Here is a 19,943-nt window from a genome sequence, read left to right on the forward strand (position 1 = left end):
GAAGAGTCTAGAAATCCAGCCAACATCTAATTCCAAAACCCAAGTTATGAGCACCAGGCAGAGTGTCTTTCTGGTCAACAAGAAGACACTCTCCAGAAAAGGCTGAGAAAGCAGTAATATTCTATGTCCAATCACAACCAACAAGCAAACTCAATTCTAAATGCAAACATATCCTCCAGGGCAGTGTGCAAAGATATTAGTCTTTTAGAAAGATTCAAGGAAATTATCATTTTGCTGCAAGGGAAGAAGGAAAAGATGATGGGGCTGCTACCTTTGCCATTTATGTTAAATAATGGCTACAGTCTGCTTTGAAATTCTTAGAGGAAATTATCCTAACAGGTGAAAGAGGCCACAGAAATGATCAGGTGTTTTAGACCAGTGATTTGAGTCAAGAATTATCCCCAAAACATAAATCTTACTTTACATTCTTATTGCGGAATGTGAAAAATATTTTAATAATTACATATAGTTACCATCTTCATCTTTACTAATATACTGAGTTATTAATGTTTACCAAAATTCGGTGTATATATAAAGCAAAAAATAGTATGTTTCCCAAGTTCTTGTAAAAGTGGGAATAGATGAAATGAATGGGTTACTGGATTTTTTACCAAAACAAATGAGCTTCTGTCAAAAGCTGTTTGCAAACTCCCACTTTAGATGAGTTTTGGTGACCAGTCAGTATCCTTCCAACTTAGGCATTTGTATCTCTCAAAGTTCAGGAAGGATCTACCTGGATCATAGGCTCATTCCAACATGCTGCACCAGCATTCGGGACCTTGAACCTCATTCATTATGCAATAGTGAAGCAGCTGAGAAAAAAACAGAAGTCAAGATGTGCCTTTCAAAATATTATAAGCTCTGGATTTTCATAATGGAGTGCTGGAAAAGCTAAGTGATTTGCCAAGAAAGGTTTTCGAGGCCACGTCAAAAAGGCTGTGGAGTAATTTTGTAGCCTCTATCTTAGCATGAAATCAGCAACCCCCTACCCCAACCTCTTGGTCTTTAAATATGTTACACAAGCAGCCTTCCTCCATCTGATCTTGGAACAGCTTTATGGAATTTTGTCTGTAGTAATTAAGTTGAAAAGACGACTCTCATCTCTACTATTTTCCAGTAGCGAAAGTCATCTCTTCCCTGACTGGTTCCTTCAACACTCTCTGGACCCAAGCATAGAGGGTGAGCCTCCATTAGTTCAGAGACACAGTGAGTGCCCCCACTCTCATCCTCAGGGAATCAGGACCAGCGTCCAGTCAAATTGCAGCAAAAGGTAAATCCCGCTGTCAAGTTTCACCCAAGCTGAGAAACTGGAAATATCAGAAATGGTGGAGTTTAAAACTTGCTCTAAAAATAATGTGCCTGGATATCGGCCACCATCTTAAGGCTCTTCCTCTCCAGGCCTGCTCCCCGTAAATATCCAATGAAGCTGTCAGTAAGTTTAGCCTGAAAATAAAATCCCCTCACTCCGTCAAGAAATAGCTCCAAACTTAGAGTGTGTGCTCAAAATATTCATGATGAAATCATAATCCTATATTTATAGTCTTTTGGATTGTGTATAAAATTCTGTTTCCCATGGTGTTTTTCATTGAAAGAGCCAGACGTGGAAAGCGGGCTCAGAGGACAACAGAGAGAGCATTAGCCTCAAGGAAATGCTGTTTATCATCATTTTGAACTGGATGGCTGTGTGATGTCCTCCCGCTTCCCTCAGTCCTACTTACTGCCCATGAGTTGAGTCTCCTCTGCCACCCCATTCCCAGATGGTCCCCCTTTTGATTTGATGGTCCTGTCTTGTCATCCAGGAAGAGTGAACCTGAGATCATCTCCCCTTCCTTCTGACCTTTCCTGTCCTCTAGACTTCCTCCCCATTTTCACTGAGGGAGATGGTGTGGATCTTAATGGTTGGAACTTGATGGCTCTCGCCAAGGCTGGGGGTTGAGGGCCCCAAGCAGCAGCAGACCTGCAAAAAGCTTTTACTTCTCACCCGGGCTGTGGTGCAGGCTGATCGGTCTTTGGGCACTGTAATCCTGGCAGATCCACGGGGCAGAGAAGAGAAAAATTTCCATTCACAGACCCCATCCGTCTTGGAAATCTTATAGAAGGTCTCTCCCGATCCCACCGGAATCCGCACCAGGTCCTTGTGCTGCCCCTCCAGGGCATGGCTGGGCGGGTGCAGGGCATAACCCAGGGCATGTTGGGAAGACTGCTTTCTGCGGAGACACTGGATTCTCAAGACATTCTGAAAGGCCTTTTTAAACTCTTGACTGGAGCACGGGTATATAATGGGGTTGATGCAGCTGTTTAGGTATCCGAGCCAAAATACTATTTTAAAAACTGTTTCTGAGGGCTTGAAATCAGGGAAGAAAGACCCTGCAAGAAAACACACAGATTCATACATATTATTTGCAAGCCAATAGGCCAATTGGCTAGGAAAACAAGCAAATAAACCAACAAACCTCATTTTATATCTTTAAAAAGTTTCAAATGATTCCAAATGCATTTGAGTATCTCACATTTGACTGGCCAGCCCCTGTGAATATCCTCAAAGACCATTCTCACTTGGTCCACAGGTACAAGATCAATTATGGGAGCAGACTCAACAGATAGGGTTGCATCAGTTCTCAGTGATAAAATATAACTTGATGTCTTCTATGAAGCTTTAAATAATGAAAACATGAAATTTTGGCTGAGTAGACATATGCAAATTGTTTGCCTGAACTTAAAAATAAGTTGGAATCCATTCAAATAATCCATATTAAAATTGGGTCACCTAATAAGTATTTCCTTTGTTCTTTGACACAGTGTTATATAGGCACAGCCTAAATAATTATGAATTCCTTTTCTCCTGAATATTGGAATTGTCTATTTTAATGAGAATCTCAAATTTACAAAATATTGGCTTTGCCAACTTTTGGCCAGTGATTTTTGACTATTTTTCTTTGATGATGACTTTCAAAGTTACAGTATACTCCCCTACTCGACCTACTCCAATGGCTGCCAAATGCTTGTCAAATGCCTGTCGATTACTTGACATTCAGGGTCCTCCACAGATGTAACCTAACAGCTTTCTAACATTAACACTTTTACTTTAGCCTGGCTCACTACAAAATTTTCTCCAAGCCATTGCTCATCTTTTTTGTCCTTTCACGTTGAGTCCCTATGTCTAAAATGCCCTTTCCCATTCTCTTTATCTACTCAAGTCTTATCCATTAATTTACACAGCAGGAATCCAGTTTCTTTACATCTTTTACAGTAACTATCGCATAGCCCTTAGCAGCAAAATAGCAAAACCATGGAACCTTAAAGGGAACAAACTTAGGGATTATTTAACTCAATTACTCAATTTCTAAATAAAAAATGATGATTAAAGAGGTCGTCACAAACATGACAGCTACAGCACTAATAGAGTGATGGATAAAGGTATAAAGTGATGGATGAAGTCCAGTGTTCTTTCTTCTCTGCACAACTTTTTTCTTTTACTTCGGTCTAAGGTTTTGAGTTTATGTCTTACTTTTTCCCTCTGCTCCACAGACCCATTGGAGCCATGACAAACTGATGGGTGTGCTTAAAATCTACTCTGGCAAACAATGCCCTAACATTTAGTAGAGGATCTCATAAATATAAACCAAGAGTACACTTAAATACTGCAGAACCAAAGAAGACAAAATGGTACAGTGGTCAGTGGGAGCATTTATTATCTCTAAAACACATTCTCTGCTAAGTTCAATGGGTCTCCAAGAAATTAAGACACACATACACACACACACACACACACACACACACACACACGATGGTTGTTAAGTAAGAAAATATTATTCTCTAGCTCGAAAGCTTTTTTTTTTTTGAGGAAGATTAGCCCTGAGCTAACATCTACTACCAATCCTCCTCCTTTTGCTGAGGAAGACTGGCCCTGAGCTAACATCTGTGCCCATCTTCCCCTATTTTATATGTGGGACACCTGCCACAGCCATAAGCCGTGTGTAGGTCTGTGCCTGGGATCCAAACTGGCAAATCCCGGGCGGTGGAGGCAGAGCACATGAACTTAACTGCTACACCACCAGGCTGGCCCCTCCAAAGTTTTTAATGCTGTCCTATAATAATAATAATAAACCTTACTCACTGAGTACCTGATTGGAGCCAGGCTCTAGGCTAAACACCTTACCTACAATTTAATAATCATTAACAACATAAAAATTCATCTTATGTTAGGACACCTATATATTGCCTGGGATTAAGGGAACCAGCTTCACAAAGGCACACACTGGCCTGGGCTTAATGGGCTAATGAGCAGGGTGCACCAAAAACTATTGTCTGGGTATTTCACTATTCTGTAATTCATCTAGAGAAAGGGGTGTATTTCCCTTATTTGAATAATTTCAATTGAAAAGAAAGAATATATAAACCATGAATGTCAATACTAATAAAGTGATTTGGGAGCCTTGGAATTTCCCATAATTCCTTCAAGGACACTCTTTGTGCTTACAGAGCCCAGTATTGCATTTATAAATCTCAACATTTTTTCTAGTCTCTTCCCTCTCACTCCGCTTCCCTCTCTCAAGTGCCTCCGCTTAATTCCAGTTCTGGCTGACACAGGGCCGAGCTCTTGGCCTCTTTCTGCTTTGGCCGTCTTCCTGTGTCCACAGCTTCAGAGGTAAATACTGCTTTCCCCTCTATGCGTCCTGTTCAAAACACCTATTTCCTCCCTGCAGCTGAAGTATAGGGTGAGAAAGGGAGATGGTGAAAATGAATTTACACTAAGATTTGAATGTCAGATGGTCTCCAGCTTTAACCCTCCGGGGATATTGTCTAACTAATCCAACCACATCTCTAGATGTTGGCTTTTCAGACAGTGAGTGGGAGATGCTTCTGGACAGGAGGCATTACCATAAATGACACCATGTGGTTTATCCCACGACGTGTGCAGCAGCACCTAGGTGTGTCTAAGCCTAGCACGATTTGCCCACTCCCACTCTGACAGTTCCACAGGGGCAGGTCACAGGATCCGTTTTTCCTTGCAGTGTTCTTTCTCTCTTGGGGGGTGATTCTCTTTCAGCAGCTGCTGGCTGGGCTTAGGAGAGGGATTCATAGATATACTTCCTTCAGGAACTTTCCAAAAGGTAAGAAGAGACAGCAATGGCCTGTTTCCCTCCTCATTTGAATCATTTACGTACTCAGATCTTTCTTCCCTTCATTTTTCCTCTCCTAGGAAGCAGACGTTGAGCTAGGATCAGGCTTGAAAAAGAGCTGTCACTGCCTTGTCCCAGTGAGGGGCCCCTCATCCCATTATCTTCTTCCTGTCCAAACCTCCCTGCTCAGGCACCATCTTCTCTGAACTCTCCAGTATTTCTATTCTCAACCTCAAATTCTTCTCAGATCCCTTTTTCCTTGAGGATGATGATACTTTTTAGAATGGGAGGCAGCTGGATCATGCTCCTCCCTGTCCTCCACCCATCACTGCACGGAGCACCAGGGTTAAACCTGCCTGGTTTAGGGATGGGGACCTCTGACCCAGTCGCTGGGTTGTAAGTTTCATCTGAGCAGGTGCCATGTCAGTGTTGCTCGATCATGGAGCTCCAGAACTCAGCACAATGCTGGCATCTCGAAGGCATTCTCCCAGTTTTTGCTGAATGAATGGCCATCTCCCTGTCCTCTCTATGACTCACCATGTGGCCTGGACAGCTGTAGCCTTTTCCTTCCTGCCCGTGCCTTCCGTCTCTTGTCTTTCCTTTTTTTCTGCCCAGTTTCTGTTCAATCCTCTGGTTTTTCTCTGTGACGATCTTTCACTATCTTTTTTCCTTCTGCATTATCTGGTATCTAACATTCTAGTTTCTCTTATAATGCTTCATAGGAAGAGCTAGACTTTGGAACCATCCAAATGCGCACAGAGACTCCTGTTTCTCTTGTCACCGTAGGTATGCTGTGCTCCTCAACAGCCTCTGCCCAGACTCTGCTTCAAGAGGAATAAACAGTGCCCGGCTTAATTCCCTCAAGCCCTCGCCCTGCAGATCAGGTCATCCTTGCATGTGAGTCTGCCTGGTTTAATTCCTGAGCTTTGGAAGATTCCAAGCCCCTAGGGACTCTTCCCTTCACTGAGTTTCTTCTCCTATTTGATCTGCTGAAGAATTTCTGACTCTTCTTTTTCCAGGACCCTCCAAACATCTGGTCAACTAAACCTTGGCCAGATTGAGATGGGTATAGCCTGAGTGTATCCCTGAACACCATCAACGTCTTCACCCTTAGAGATTCAGAATCCTCACTCCACTGTTGAGGTCTCTAGATTCCAAGGGGTAACTGAAACTGATAATTTCAAGTGATACGACTCATGTCTCATCACTCAATGTCCTCCTAATTGGGAACAGTTGACTTCCCATTTCTGATCTGGGGTTCATCCGTAGGATTATGATGGATGACAATGGGAGCCATCCTAGTGAAGGCTTGGCCATTATAGTCACATTTTAGCTACAAAGTTACAGCAAAGTTTGCACTCAATGCCCCCAATACAAGAGAAAACCATTTTTCTCCCAATGTTAGTCTCCAAGTGAGTTTCTCCACCAGCGCTCACTCTGACACGCAGTGAAGACAGAAGTGGAGTTCTCAAATTCCAATCCAGCACTGATAATTAGAAGTTTCCTCTTCAGTTCAACCCTTTCAGAATTAAGGTGACTCAGTGTGGAAGCAGAAAGCTATGAGTCAGTCCTCTTCATTGTAGTCTCCCAGCATCCATGCTTCACTTCACCTACCTGAAAACTTGACATCTTAATGACAACTTTGAGAGAGATTGTGTTATGATAAACCCAAATTAACTACAGTCATCGAATGCCAGAATGTGAAGACTGGCAGAAACTTAGAGACCAGCAAGGACTGTCAGCCCCTGCTTTACAGATGAAGAGAGTACGGCTGAGGAGGTGAAGTGGTTTTCACAAAATTGCCTGCCTCATTTGTAGTCCAGTCAGGACTAGACCCAGACTCTCCTCTGCTTCACCCATTTCCGCTCCTGATCTTTTCTGCCGTTTAGCAACCCCACAATGGCACGAGAAATGTTAATGGCACTATGTCCAGCTGTTGTCATAGGATGACAACAGAATTTGCAGAGATGATGAGGAAGAAGGAGGAGGAGAGAGGCACCATCAATAACTACATCATTTAAAAAGCCATAATGTGCTGCTCAGACATTGGAAAAAAGAACAGTGGGTGATGATCTCGGAAGGGCTCATTAGCAAGGTATCACATTCTAAAAACTGGAGTTTAAATGGCTCCAATTAAAAAACTCTGGACTCCAAAGGAGAACCTAATGTTGTGTGACTATAGGAGAAAATAACCTTTAACTGTTTCTCCTTGTCCAACCAGTGGTCTCTCTGTGCATGTGGTACCAATCCACTGTGACTGGTGTACATCCAATCAACAGAGGACAGACACAGGCTGTCACACAAATAGGCTGCCAGTTCCCCAGGCCAAGGTGCTCCAGTTCCAAGCAATGTTTAGGCCAGAGCAGTTGGCATCTTCTTGCCAGGAAGAAAACTCTGCTCCATTGAACTAAACCCTAGAGAAAAACTATAGGAACCAGGGTGTAAGCATAGCCCCAATTTTCTTATCATCCCAGCGTCTAATAGATGCCTCCATGTTGGGCTGGCTTGTTTGCCTAAGCCCTCCTAAGGTTCATCCAGGGGCCACCCTTGGGCAGTTCACACCCAGATAGTCTTCAGGTTATCTACCTAGAATGGTGGTCAGGAATCTCTAAGAATGCTGGCCAGATTAACTGCAGACTAGAGCCCTAGACTCACGACCCAAGATTCATCAATAGACTTCCCAGGAAATGAAATACACGTCTGTGTATGTACAGAGATTCATTTTCCTGAGAAGAGGACTCCAGCTTCTATGGGTTTCTCCTAGCGGTCTTGGAGACACAAAGGATGGCTAAGCCTCACTCCCAGTTACTGAGAACAAGCCTTACCTCTGGTTGGCACAGCTCACTTGGCCCATATGTCCTGCTGAGAGCATCAAACTTACAGGGCAAGAGGTGTTAGGTCAACACCTCTTTCGAAGAACCTGCTCTTTTCTTCTACTTAACTGGGGCTTGAAACAGCATAGTTCTCACCTTATGCCTCTGAGGGAAGTAATCTGGTTGCTCCCTTGAGAGAGTTAATATGTTGAGTCTTTTCTGAACTTTCCGGCAGGAAGCTAGAATAGTAGTCAAGGTGAGGAAGGGTGGAGGTGTGGGGGGGTGTGGTGAGTAGGGTGCTGCCTACACACAGAGCACACCCAGGCACTTCGGGGACTGTGCAGTGTCGGGTGGGAGTGCCTCCCTTTTGCCTGGGGCTGGGGTATATTGGCCCATAGTCACTGTTGTCAAGAACCACCGCTTCTTCCAACCCAGGCAAACAAAGAGGTTGCTTGGGGAGATGCTCTCTCATACCTCAGACTTCTGGAGTTGGGAGACACTCTTTATGGGGTCCTTCTGATGGCCAAGGGTAGCTCTGCATAATCAGAGATTTTACCCTGGACAAGTCCAAGATGCTTGAAGGAAAGCTCTTCAAAATGTTTCTTCAGTCACCAAAGCCCCAAACAGTATTTCTCTTTTTACTTATTTACTTATTTATTTTTATTGGTGAGGAAGATTGTCCCTGTGCTAGCATCTGTTCCAGTCTTCGTCTGTTTTGTATGTGGGGTGCTGCCACAGTATGGCTGCCAAGTGGTGTGTAGGTCTGTGCCCAGGATCTGAACCCATGAACCCTGGGCCACTGAAGCGGAGGACGTGAACTTAATCACTATGCTACTGGGCCAGCCTCAGTATCTCTTGCTTTAGAAGACGGGACTGTGTCTCTCAGAATGAGTGTGTTTGGCCCAAACAACTCGGGAGAGAGGACCCGTGACCCAGTTGCAGTAACTTGCTGTGCACACTTTCCTGGAAGAGCTCCTTGTGTTGTGTGTCCCCCTTTGAAATGAATAAATAACTCAAACACTTTCAAAGGATAGCAAGATTTTTTCCCCTTTACTTAATAAAAGATAATTTGATTCGGGAAAATGCTAGCAATGCAGTCATCATGTTCTTTTATAGGTTGTTTCCTTAAAAGCATTCGCCTTTCATAAACCAGCTGATTTTCCAAATTCGCCACTTTCATGGTCACCATTGTTTCATGAGTCTCACACATTTGAAACATCCTCTAATCATCTCTACATGAAAGCTCTCTCCAACCACCCCGTCTAAGGAAGAGTAGGCATCAGACACACACCCATTAGTGTGGTTTCTTTCTTTCATGGCACATATCATGGTTTGTAAGTTTCCTCTTAAAATTTTTTTCAAAAATTTTTTTCTTGTGATGAGGACTTTTAAGCTTTACTCTCTTAGCAACTTTCAAATATGCAAGACAGTACTATTAGCTACAATCACCACGCTGTACTTACATCCCCAGGACTTACTCATCTTATAACTGGAAGTTTGCACCTTTTGATCTCTTCAACCATTTCGCCCACCCCCACCCCCCGTATGTTTTCTTGTTCTCTTGTTTTCTTTGATTGTCTCATCCTCCAGGTTGTTCAAGAAGCCCTACCATGCCAGGGGCCAGGCTGTCTTTCTTGCTGTAGTGTGAGCGCAAGGCCTGGCTCAGTTCCTGAAAGAAGAATGTGTATCTGACTCCTCCTCCTCTTTGTCTCTAACATTCCAACCAGTCACCAAGCCCCACTAATGTTTTCCTTTGGAACATCTTTCAGGCTTTCCTTTCCCCTTCACCCCATCCCCAGCACCCCTGCTTGTGCAGCAGAGTGTGGAGGGGTCTCTTCACTTCCAGCCTCACTCATTGCTAAGCCCATGGTACCCATCTCATCACCCTGCAGCCTCGTCAGGATGGTGCCACTTTCCTGCTCAGAAATCAAGGAAGGGCTCAGAATCAGGAATCAGTTAAGCTTAGATGGGTTGTTTAAGGCTGGGGGAGTCACTTTCCTTTCCTGAGCCTCAGTTTCCTCATCTGTGATATGAAAGGTTTGGACCAGGTAATTGTTACCACTCCTTTCCCTCTGTAGAAGCATATGCTTCCAGGAAAACTGAAATAGGAAACAGTGAAAACCAGTGTGTCAAGCCAGATGATTAAGGAACCCTGTGGGGAGATGGCCAGAAGGGAAGAGGGCAGAACGGAGGGGAGGGAACCCAAGGTTTGCAGGAGGACATCCTGATGTTTGTCCTAGAGATTTGTGTCTGAGCAGGCAGGAAAGAAGGCCTGGGAGGAGAAACCCAAGGGCTGTTGTCATGAGACACACCTGTGTAGGCGCACATGCAGCCACACTCCGAGGCCCCCTGACAGTGGGTTACACCGAGTAGGAATGGTGTTTGCTCTTTTTCTGCGTGGAGCACGGCGTGGTCCAGGCTGCTGGCAGCTCCAGAGCTCCCATACTCCTTGCTAATACGGGAGTTGCACACATGCATATCTGGGGCCGGAGAGGCTATGGCTAGTGGTCATCTGGTCATCTTCAAGGTGAGAGGATAGACAGGGAAGAAAGTAGTGGAAACCATGAGGGAAAATTCCCAGAAATAACTAAACGGAAGGGAGATTTTTCAAGGGGCTCAGTAACACAGTTAAGGGAACCTCATGATAGTGAGATCTGCCAAGACATGTGCTGTGCATTATTTTTTTGTTGTTGATACGATCAAGTTCAAGCTCATCACCTTGGTGTTTAAGGTCCCTAATCACTTGGTTTCATAACCTTACACAATCCTCTCCCTCACTATTCACTCACTTAACGAATAATTTGCTTAGCACCTTCTGTGTGACAGGCACTGTCGTAGATACTAGAGAAAGAATGGTCAGGAAAATGCATAAGGTTCCTGCCCTTGGAGCTTACATTCTATGAGTATTTCCAATAAATGCCTGTTAAACTGAATTAATTTCCAACACCAAGCCTTTCTTCTTGCCATGGTAGACTTTTTACTGTGACTCTGTTGATCCTCCAAGGTGACTATGGCCTCAGATTGCGTGGCTCTCCACTTCACTTCTTGCTCCTCTTGCAGTGACCTGGCCCTCTCCCCTCTCCCCAGTCAAACCTCAATCCATTCAAAGACTCAGTCCACCTTCAAAGCTGTGTTCAAAATCCAGCTCCTCTACGGGCCCCTCCTTCATTACAGTCTGACGTGTTTTCTCACTGTTTCCTCCAAGCATGACCTTTAGTTACTCTTCTCTATACCACTCATCACCATCTGCCGTACTTATTGCTTCTCTTGTTCCTTTTCTTGAATACAAACTCCTTGAAGACAGAGTGTTTTGTCTGCTCATTTCACTGCTGTATCCGCAATACCTACTTAAACTGTATGTTTACAGCATATAGTAGGCTCATGACAAATAATGTTGAATGAATGACACGTTCAATCCTTATGCTTTTAGTCTCTTTAAAGACACATACTACTTCTTATCCTTCAGTTACATCTCCCTCAGTGATGAACACAATGCTCAATAAATGTTTATTGAATCAACAGATGACATTTGTTGATGGAAGAAAGTGACATTTTGAATAAAACTCTTGCTTCAACTACTTACAGCTGGAAATACTCAAGTGAAGAAAGAGAGCCTGTCTTAACCCACATTCCAACATTTTATCTTCCTGATCTTCAAGCACTCCTATTTACATAAAAACAAAATCATTCTACAAATAATTTTATACAGCTACATTGCAGGCACTTCATAATATTATTACTTCCAGTACTTATAAAGACATTTTATAGGGTCCTGCAGGAAAGGCCGAAGCCTATAATTAAGAGGCGATAGTCATCAGCAGGCTCTCATATTTGTGGGACGTGAATCCAAGGCCAAACGCCACAAATCTGAAGCAGTGACATAAACAGTGAAAACTGGTTCTCAGGGGGAAGTGCAGGAGCTTTTCAGGATGATGTCCCTTCACTTTCAGCTTAAGGGCTAAGGTAGGTTCCATTCCAGAGTTTTCCCAGCAAGGACATGGGTGAGTTGGCTGGTGCTTATGTAGTAAGAGGTGAACAGGGGAGAAGGCAGACGGACTTTTGCTTCTGGACTGCCTGTAAAGATCCTGCATCTGCGTTCTCTGGACAATTCCCTACTTGGAAATGACATTCCAGCTTCTCTCACTGGCCACCGGCTCACCCAGAGGCATGTTCTCTGATATTGCAGCCATCCTCCAGGAATATTATCCAGCTCAGCACGAGGCGGAATATGAATAGCACTTTGCTCTCCGCTCTCAGCTCCTGCACAGCCCCTCCCTTGCCTGGGTTAAGTCAGGGGTGGAGGCTGTCTGTAGACCCTTGCTACTTCTCCCCAGTCCCGGGCTCGAGCTGGATCAGACCAGCAGAGGGTCTGATCTCCATCAAAAGTGGGTGGTATTCAAACTGACAGAACACATATGCATAGGCATTTTAATAACTTATTTTCAAAATAAAAGGTGCCTTTTTGGAAGCTGTAGTATGGCTTCTAAATACAGGTGAGCAAACCAATTTTGAAGTGCAGAAATGGATTTGGGACATTTACTCTTTAATTTTAAAAGGCAATAACGAATGGCACCGTTTTGATTACAAACGTCTTTGAAAAAAAGAATTGACTACGTCTCCATCTTTCATAATAAATGCAGTGTTGAGAAATCCCAGTTTTGCTTGCAGAGGACGTCCTCATTCTTTTCAAACTTAACTAAGTCTTCTGCAGTCTCAACTGAAACTGATACTCTAAGGGAGAAGATAGAAGTCATTGAAGCTCACCCATTTCCCCAGCTTCAATTCCCTTTTTTACCTTGATGACTCTCAAATCTCCATATCTGGCTCCCCAGCTCCAGTCCTGCATACACAAACATTACCAGACACCTCTGTTGATGTTCCCAAACCCTCTCATCCTTAACATAAACAAACTGAACCCACTGTCTCTCACAAAACCTACTCTTTCTTCTCTGCTCCATCCTCAGCAGATGGCACCCCTTAGCCTAAGTTGTCCCAGCCAGAAACTCACTGTCATCCTCAACCTTTCATTCTCCCACCTCATCCACTACATCCAATCACCCAGCCCAGACCACTGAGCCTTCATTCTCCTTGTCACCATCCATCCTAGTTCAGGCCACCATCATCTCTAGGTGGGACTCTGTATCATCTTATCTTCTGAGCTTCCTGCTTCTAGTCTGACATCCTTCCAACCCACTTCCCATATTGCAGCCAGAGAGATTCTGAGATCACAAACCTGATTATATCTTCCTTAATCAAATCATTTCAATGACTCTTCTTCAGTGAATTCAAAACAAAGTACAAATTCTGTACTAGGACTTATTAGGTCCACAGGTCTGAGAGACTGAAAATCCACTTTACTGGATCACTAGTTAGTGGAATATGGTGATCTAAGTGTCCATTCAAAGACTCTAGTTAGTATTACAGAATGATCAACAAGATTTGAACATTTGTATAATTGTTAACTGAGTGATGCAGCATCTTTAGGTCACAAGGATGTGGTTCAGGGTTATAGTGGTTGATATATCATAGTTTAATCCTAAGGAATAAACACATGGCTTCCAGAAGGCAGCATGTCCACTAAAAAGTGCTCCCAGGGCAGAGAGTAGAAACCACTCATGAATTTCCAACTGTTCAGTGGTAGTAACAGCATGCATCAGAACTTTTTGAAAAAGGCCTGGGTCAGGAATAAACATGACTGAAGGACAGACATGGAAAACAGTGAAGAATAACCAAGGACAGAGACAAGTGCCTTCGAGGCTGCCCAAAAAGCACTAGTCCCTGGCACACGGTGTGATTTTCTACGACCAACAAAAGTCGTGCTCCTAAGGAAAGGTTGTTCCCACTGTCGTGATTCCCCTCTGAAATGCCCACCCAATATTTGCTTAAATTAGGTGATTAATTCAGAACACGTCAGATAACCACAAACGATAGTTTCTGGCTGTGCTGTTCAGAACAGCAGCGTTCCTCAGCAGCTCCAGCACAGCTGTGTTCACTCCCCAGGCAAGTGCTGAAGCAACAGAACTTCTACCTGGCTGTTGTTGTCAATTTGTCTGTCTCTCAGGCACAGAAAAATTTTCATGGGAAGAGAAGAAAGGTACAATAGTTTGTCAAAATGAAAATAATGATACTCATCGTTTTCGTTTATTCCAGTTTGATTCTGGTGAGTTAGAAGTTAGCTCCATTTTACGTCTCAAGACAGGTATCAGTGTTTGCAAGAGGCTGGCTTAGGAACATGTTAGAACCCGGGGGCTCTGGCAGGTTTCCATTTTCCTAAGTTTTTCTTAGGCTTACATTTGTTTCAGAATGACTAAACAGGGAGGCTGCTAGGGGCAGGGAGACCAACAAGGAGACTAGCACACTGGTCTGGTGTAGAATTCTGACCAATAGCTAAAAGCTGTAGGAAGACAGATTTGGGCTGCTCTGGAAGTTGGTCTTCCCACCGATGAAAATAGCCTAGGATAGGATGGATAACACGCATTGAGGTTTATCATACTAGGATTCAAGCATCATAAAGCATCCTATTAAAACACTCTTTACGGCACATGCTAAGCCGAAGCTTTAGAATTTCCTGAAAAAGCAAACACTACTAGGGGAGAAAAAGTTGCTCGTTCTGAATGTCTCACTTCTTCAATGTTGCAATAAAGAAATTGTGCGTTAGAAGCATTGCGAGACGCACACACATATAAGAATATGGACATATTATTGGATCTGACAAATGATATACTTAGTATGATATACCTTTTTCTGGGGGTGGGACTAGTCTACACGTATTTCAATAATTCCTAAATTTTCTTCATAGTCTATTTGGGATCCAATACACACATTTTGATCTAAATTGTTGTTGAAATCATTTATAATCACCTCTTGTAAACCCTGGAGGCTCCAAGAGCCAAGCTGACATCTGGGCTACAAATAGAAGAGGATGTGAACACACAGAAAGGGTAAGGCACTTAGTCAGGGTTACACAGTGAGTGGAAGGACTAGACTAAAAACTCTGGTCTTCAGATTCCCAGTTCAGAAATCATTCTATTAATTAATATATTGAAGTTTTCAATTGCAAGAGTAGGAATATCTCTAGTTATTTGAGAGCACTCAGAGAACTCACTCTAAAAAATATGGACACCTTCAAGATTAATATCTGTGGCTAGCATTTAGACATCAGCGTATAGCTTGAGTCCTTGCTTATTTCTGTAGCTCATGACCCATACACGTATATCCACTCTGATGTCTCTCAAGAAGTTTAATATTAATGTGTCCGAATGACATACCCTAATCTGTTTGTCTTCTGGTGTTCTCTATCTTTACAGGTGACATTTAACATTTACTCACTTGTTTGTGACAAAAACATGGCAGTCAACCCTATACCCCTATTTTGATAGCTCCAGAAGATTATACCACCTAACATTGCTCACACCTCTCCGGTCTTCTACCTGCATGCATCATCCTCCCCTTTCCCTACTATGATCTGTATGAAATGCAACTCCAGTTTGGTAACATCTCTGCTTATGTGTCTTAAACACTTTCTGGTGCTCTTAGATGAAATCCGGCATCACTAATATGACTCATCAGTCCATACGATCTGTCTTGCCTTCCTCACCTGCCAGTCTTGCGTACCTTCTATGACACCTCCTCTGATCACCCTGATCCTCTCTTGATTTTGGAATGTTCTCTGCCCCAGGACCTTCACATCTGCTGTTCCCTTTGCATGGGATGTTCTTTCCCCCCCAAGCTCCTCTGTGGCACTAACTCTTCTTCAAGCTTTAGGTCTTAGCTTAAATTCCTCTGCTTCAAGGAAACTATCTCTGATCTCTTTGCACCCATCTACACAGCCCGGATTTCAGACTAGGAGAGGTTCTCTTGTTAAAAGCTACCAAAGCAGCCTACAGTCTTCACTCACAGTGCCTGTCCTGACGGTTCTCGCATGATTACTGGTGGGATAATTTGCTTAGTGTCTCTGCCTATATAAATTTCATCAAGAGAGGAATTATGCCTGGAACACTGTAGGTGTTTAGTAAATATCTATTCATGAATAAAATTAACATTCATTGAGTGCTTATTATATGCCAGACATCAAGCAATATATTTCACAAAATTATCCAATTTAATTCCCCCCTACAGCCCTATGTGAAGATAGCAACACCATTTTACCGATGAAGGAAATGAGGCTTAAGGAGTTGAATTCACAGCTAAAGAAATTGGCTAAGTTCAGATTCAAACCCAGGCCCATTTGACGCCAAAGCTCATTCTTTTAAATTCCAGATTATGCCATCTAAGGGTCGGGCTCTGCTTTGCTGGCTTTAAAGTGAAAATAGTGCACAGTGTTACAGTACTTAGAGTTCAAAACAAAACAATCATTGGAATGGCCAAAAAAATTAATCACACATTTCATGGACTATTTTTCAGACAGCAGAGACATGTATAACTCAAGTCATTAAGACAAAAATAAATTCTTGAAAGTTAATAATTTTGTTTGTTCGGGATAGATGTGGTTGGTCATGTGAAAACCTGTGAACATTATGTTCTGTCAAAAAACTTTCGACAAAACTCTATTAATAAAGCATGCTTAGAAAACAATCAGGTAAGACACGGTCAGAACGTATGACTCATCATTTGTAAATAAGCATTAGACAAAGTGCAGGCCTAAAAGGAGAACTGAAATCTGCAGTTCTCGAACATGGAGAGTAAGGGAAAGTTGAAGGAGACGAAAATGGAAATAGTCACCATCAGTTGTGCTGCATAAAAATACCAATTCCTGCCACAGGCTTTATAGAGCTGCTCCTTGTTCCTGGGAAGGAAACCCTGAGAACTTACCTACCAGTCCACTGACGAGGACAAGTTTCTTGTCTTCTCTGTGCCTCCATTTCCTCATGCTTATGGGCACAGAGCCTGGCTGTAAGCAGTCATTACATTTGGGCCATTTCTTGTTCCATATATACCAGTTCTGCATCTACTGCATTCTACTGCTCCTTCATTAGTGCTTATCTTGTCACTTTTTAACCTTCAGTGATACTTTCTGAGGTCAGAAACCAGACCTTCTGACTATCCACGAGTTATCTTCCTACCAAGATGCGTCGGGGATTCTGGTTCTGGCTCTACGACTCTGGCCACCCGTGAGCCCTCCCCGATAACCTGTGCACTTGATTATCTCCTTAAACGATCATCAGCCGGGCACTTCACCTGTCCCTTTCTCAGAGCAGCTGCTCTGAGAATCTCCAAGTACTTCGAGAGAACTTTGACTCTTATTCAGTGTATTGGAGAAAAGGGACATTCACAGTGGCATGTGTTCACGTTTCTTGAATACCCTGCTGCCCAATAATATCTAATTTTGCCTACAAAAAAGAAAGGGATAATTTTGCCCGCTTGAGAATTTCCCAGGACTAGGCTGAGTCTAACTAGGTAGATAATAGGTGCTTTTCCAAGTTGTGCTCCGTCCAGACTAGAGTGAGGGCCACATGTTTACTACATTGCATTTCTCTCTGGAAGGCCTTCCTCATGAAGAGCCATCTGGCCTTTCTACCACATCTGGCACTTTCTTTCTTATTTTTGTCTGTTTTAGATGAAAAGGCTCATTGGATTTTAGACGTAGTTTTTTTGCTTTGTTTCAAAGTTTCATGATCCCATAAAACCTACAAGAGGTCTTCAGAGCACCATGGGGGTGATGATGGCAGTTCTAGCAGTAATAATTATAATAAGAGACACAAATTATTGAGCATTTTCAGGTGTCCAGCAGCTTTGTGTTGAGTGCCTTTCATGCATTACCTCATTATCTCCTTACAACCCTATAAGGTACATACTCTTCATCCTCATTTTACAACTGAGGAAAATGAGACTTAGAGAGTTTAATAACTTGCCACAGAACAGTCAGCCAGTAAGAGTGAAGCTGGGTTCAAACCCAACTCTGCCTGGCTCTGGAGCCTGCACTGCACCCCGATACCGGACGTGCCGAACCTCTGCACCACTGCTCTTTGTGTGGGGCTGAGTGCTCACCGCTACATTTCACAGCCCAAATCAGACTCAAAGCATGAAAACGAGGTTGTATTGAATCGACTCTTAAGAAATTGCTGGAAACTTCCTAACGCAAAAATCGATAGCGACTTTCTTTTTGGAATTAGTTTATCCATATTTAGGCACCAAAACAGCTTGAAAAAGGCCAAAGCAATTAAGTTAAAAATTATTGTATTTTTTAACTTAAAAAATTAATACAAACTAAATTTGTACACTTTGTAATATCCACAATATGTGTGCCCACATGCACGCATGCACACACACACACAAAATAAAAATCAACTATAAAGTTACAGCCTAGAAATAAGAACACATTTTAAGCAACTGAGATGGTATTTACAGCACGTGATTCTGTGATCAGCCTTTTTTCACTTGGTGTATCTTGAACATTTTTCTATTTTATTTTTATTCCAGAGCACTATTTTTCATGGCATCTTAGTATTTCATCATATGAATATAACAAAATTTATTTATCCGCTCTTGCTAATTTGAAATTCTGGACTTTCAAAGTTTTCTGTATTATGAATAGACTATGAAATAAACATTTGTGTGGATAGATTTGGAGGCATATTATGGAGTATTTTCTCAAGAAAAATTCCTGGAAAAAGAATTCTGGGTCATATGATATAAATTTTTATAAGGTTTTTGATACATATTGACAAATTTCCCTTTGGAGAGGATACAACTATTTGCACTCATACATTAATGAAAAATAATGACAACATGGTGATGATGATGACAATGAATTATGATGAGTCCTACTATGTGCTAAGCATTGTGCTAGCTCTTCACATGAAGCAACTGATGTAATCTTCACATCTGCCCATTGAGGTTGGGTGCCATGACGCCCATCACACATGGCATCTCTTTCCCTCCTAGGAGCCAAGAAGGAAATCCCTGCCGAGGACTATGAGGGGCTGCGTGACCCAGCCTCTGCCACTTGGCGAGAAAGCACTTCACAGCTATGCTGAATCTCTTTATTTCTCAAACTGCCAAAATTTCCCAAACTCATAGCCTCAGTGCCTGTGTCCTGTCTTCTTGGGATGTTCTTCCCCTGAGTTTGCATGTCTAGATTTTTCTCTTTTACAGCTCAGCTCTGTGGCTACCTCCTCAGAGATGCCTTCTCTGAGCACACCGTGTAAAGGGGCACCCATTTCATCTCTACTCCCCCTGGTTCCCACGTCAGCCTCCCTAACACATCAGCTAGTTTTATTCCTTATCAGCTCTTGCCATTTTCTGAAACATTTTTTAATTGTCTCTTCCACCAATGAAATGTAATCACCTTAACCGCAAGAAGCACTAGCACTGGTAAACAGGAGGAATTCCACACATGCTTGCAGGCTGAATGAATAAACGCCTGTATGAAACAGCAGCTAGAAAGAGCCGTCAGTATTGGAACCCGGATCCCCTCTTGCTTTTAGAACGGCAACATACAGAGAACACCCACCTTCCCCACCCTCGGCAGCACTATGTACTCATTTTCTCTTGCCAATTTGATCAGCAAAATGTGATATCTTTTTATATTCTATTAGTCACTTGTATTTCTGCTTTTGAAAATTGCCTGTTAATTACTTCTGCCCATTTTTCCATTGGGAGGTCATCTTTTTTCATTATTTGTAAAATGTACCTAAGGTCTATTAAATATTTCCTTGAGAGGTAAGAATAACAGATAAAAAAAAAGAATGTATGATTAACTTGGTAGATATAAAAAGGCACTTAGTGCAATTTATCACTGCTCTCTGATAAAACCCTCTTAGTGCTCAATCACTAGGAGGACACGCCCTTAGCAGCACAAAGAAGATCTATCAAGTTCTATAATAATATTTGACTGAGAAATATAGTCGGTGCTTTTTCACTAACTCTCTCTGCCTCGGTTTCCTCATGTATTAAACGTTTACCTCATGTTATGAGAATCAAATGAACTAACATGATAGAGTTCTGGGATTAGTGTCTGCCACATAGAAAGGTCACACACATTGGTGATTATTACTACTCGGTCTTA

The 19,943-nt window shown here is 42.7% G+C and overlaps 1 protein-coding gene across 4 annotated transcripts in view; it reads right to left on the reverse strand.

Annotated features, from left to right (window-relative positions):
• Positions 1-19,943, reverse strand: part of ADRA1A (adrenoceptor alpha 1A) — a 115,118-nt gene that overhangs the window by 13,303 nt on the left and 81,872 nt on the right. For 2 of the 4 annotated variants that reach the window (XM_014737800.3, XM_070256507.1), the window contains one exon: positions 1,982-2,367. In XM_014737800.3, the coding sequence (XP_014593286.1) occupies positions 1,982-2,367 (386 nt within the window). Of the gene's footprint in view, positions 1-1,718; positions 2,368-19,943 lie in introns of those variants that run through there. The other 2 variants (XM_001494586.7, XM_070256500.1) reach the window with 1 other exon arrangement.

This window comes from Equus caballus, chromosome 2 (genome assembly GCF_041296265.1).
Source record: "Equus caballus isolate H_3958 breed thoroughbred chromosome 2, TB-T2T, whole genome shotgun sequence".
Classification (NCBI taxonomy): domain Eukaryota; kingdom Metazoa; phylum Chordata; class Mammalia; order Perissodactyla; family Equidae; genus Equus; species Equus caballus.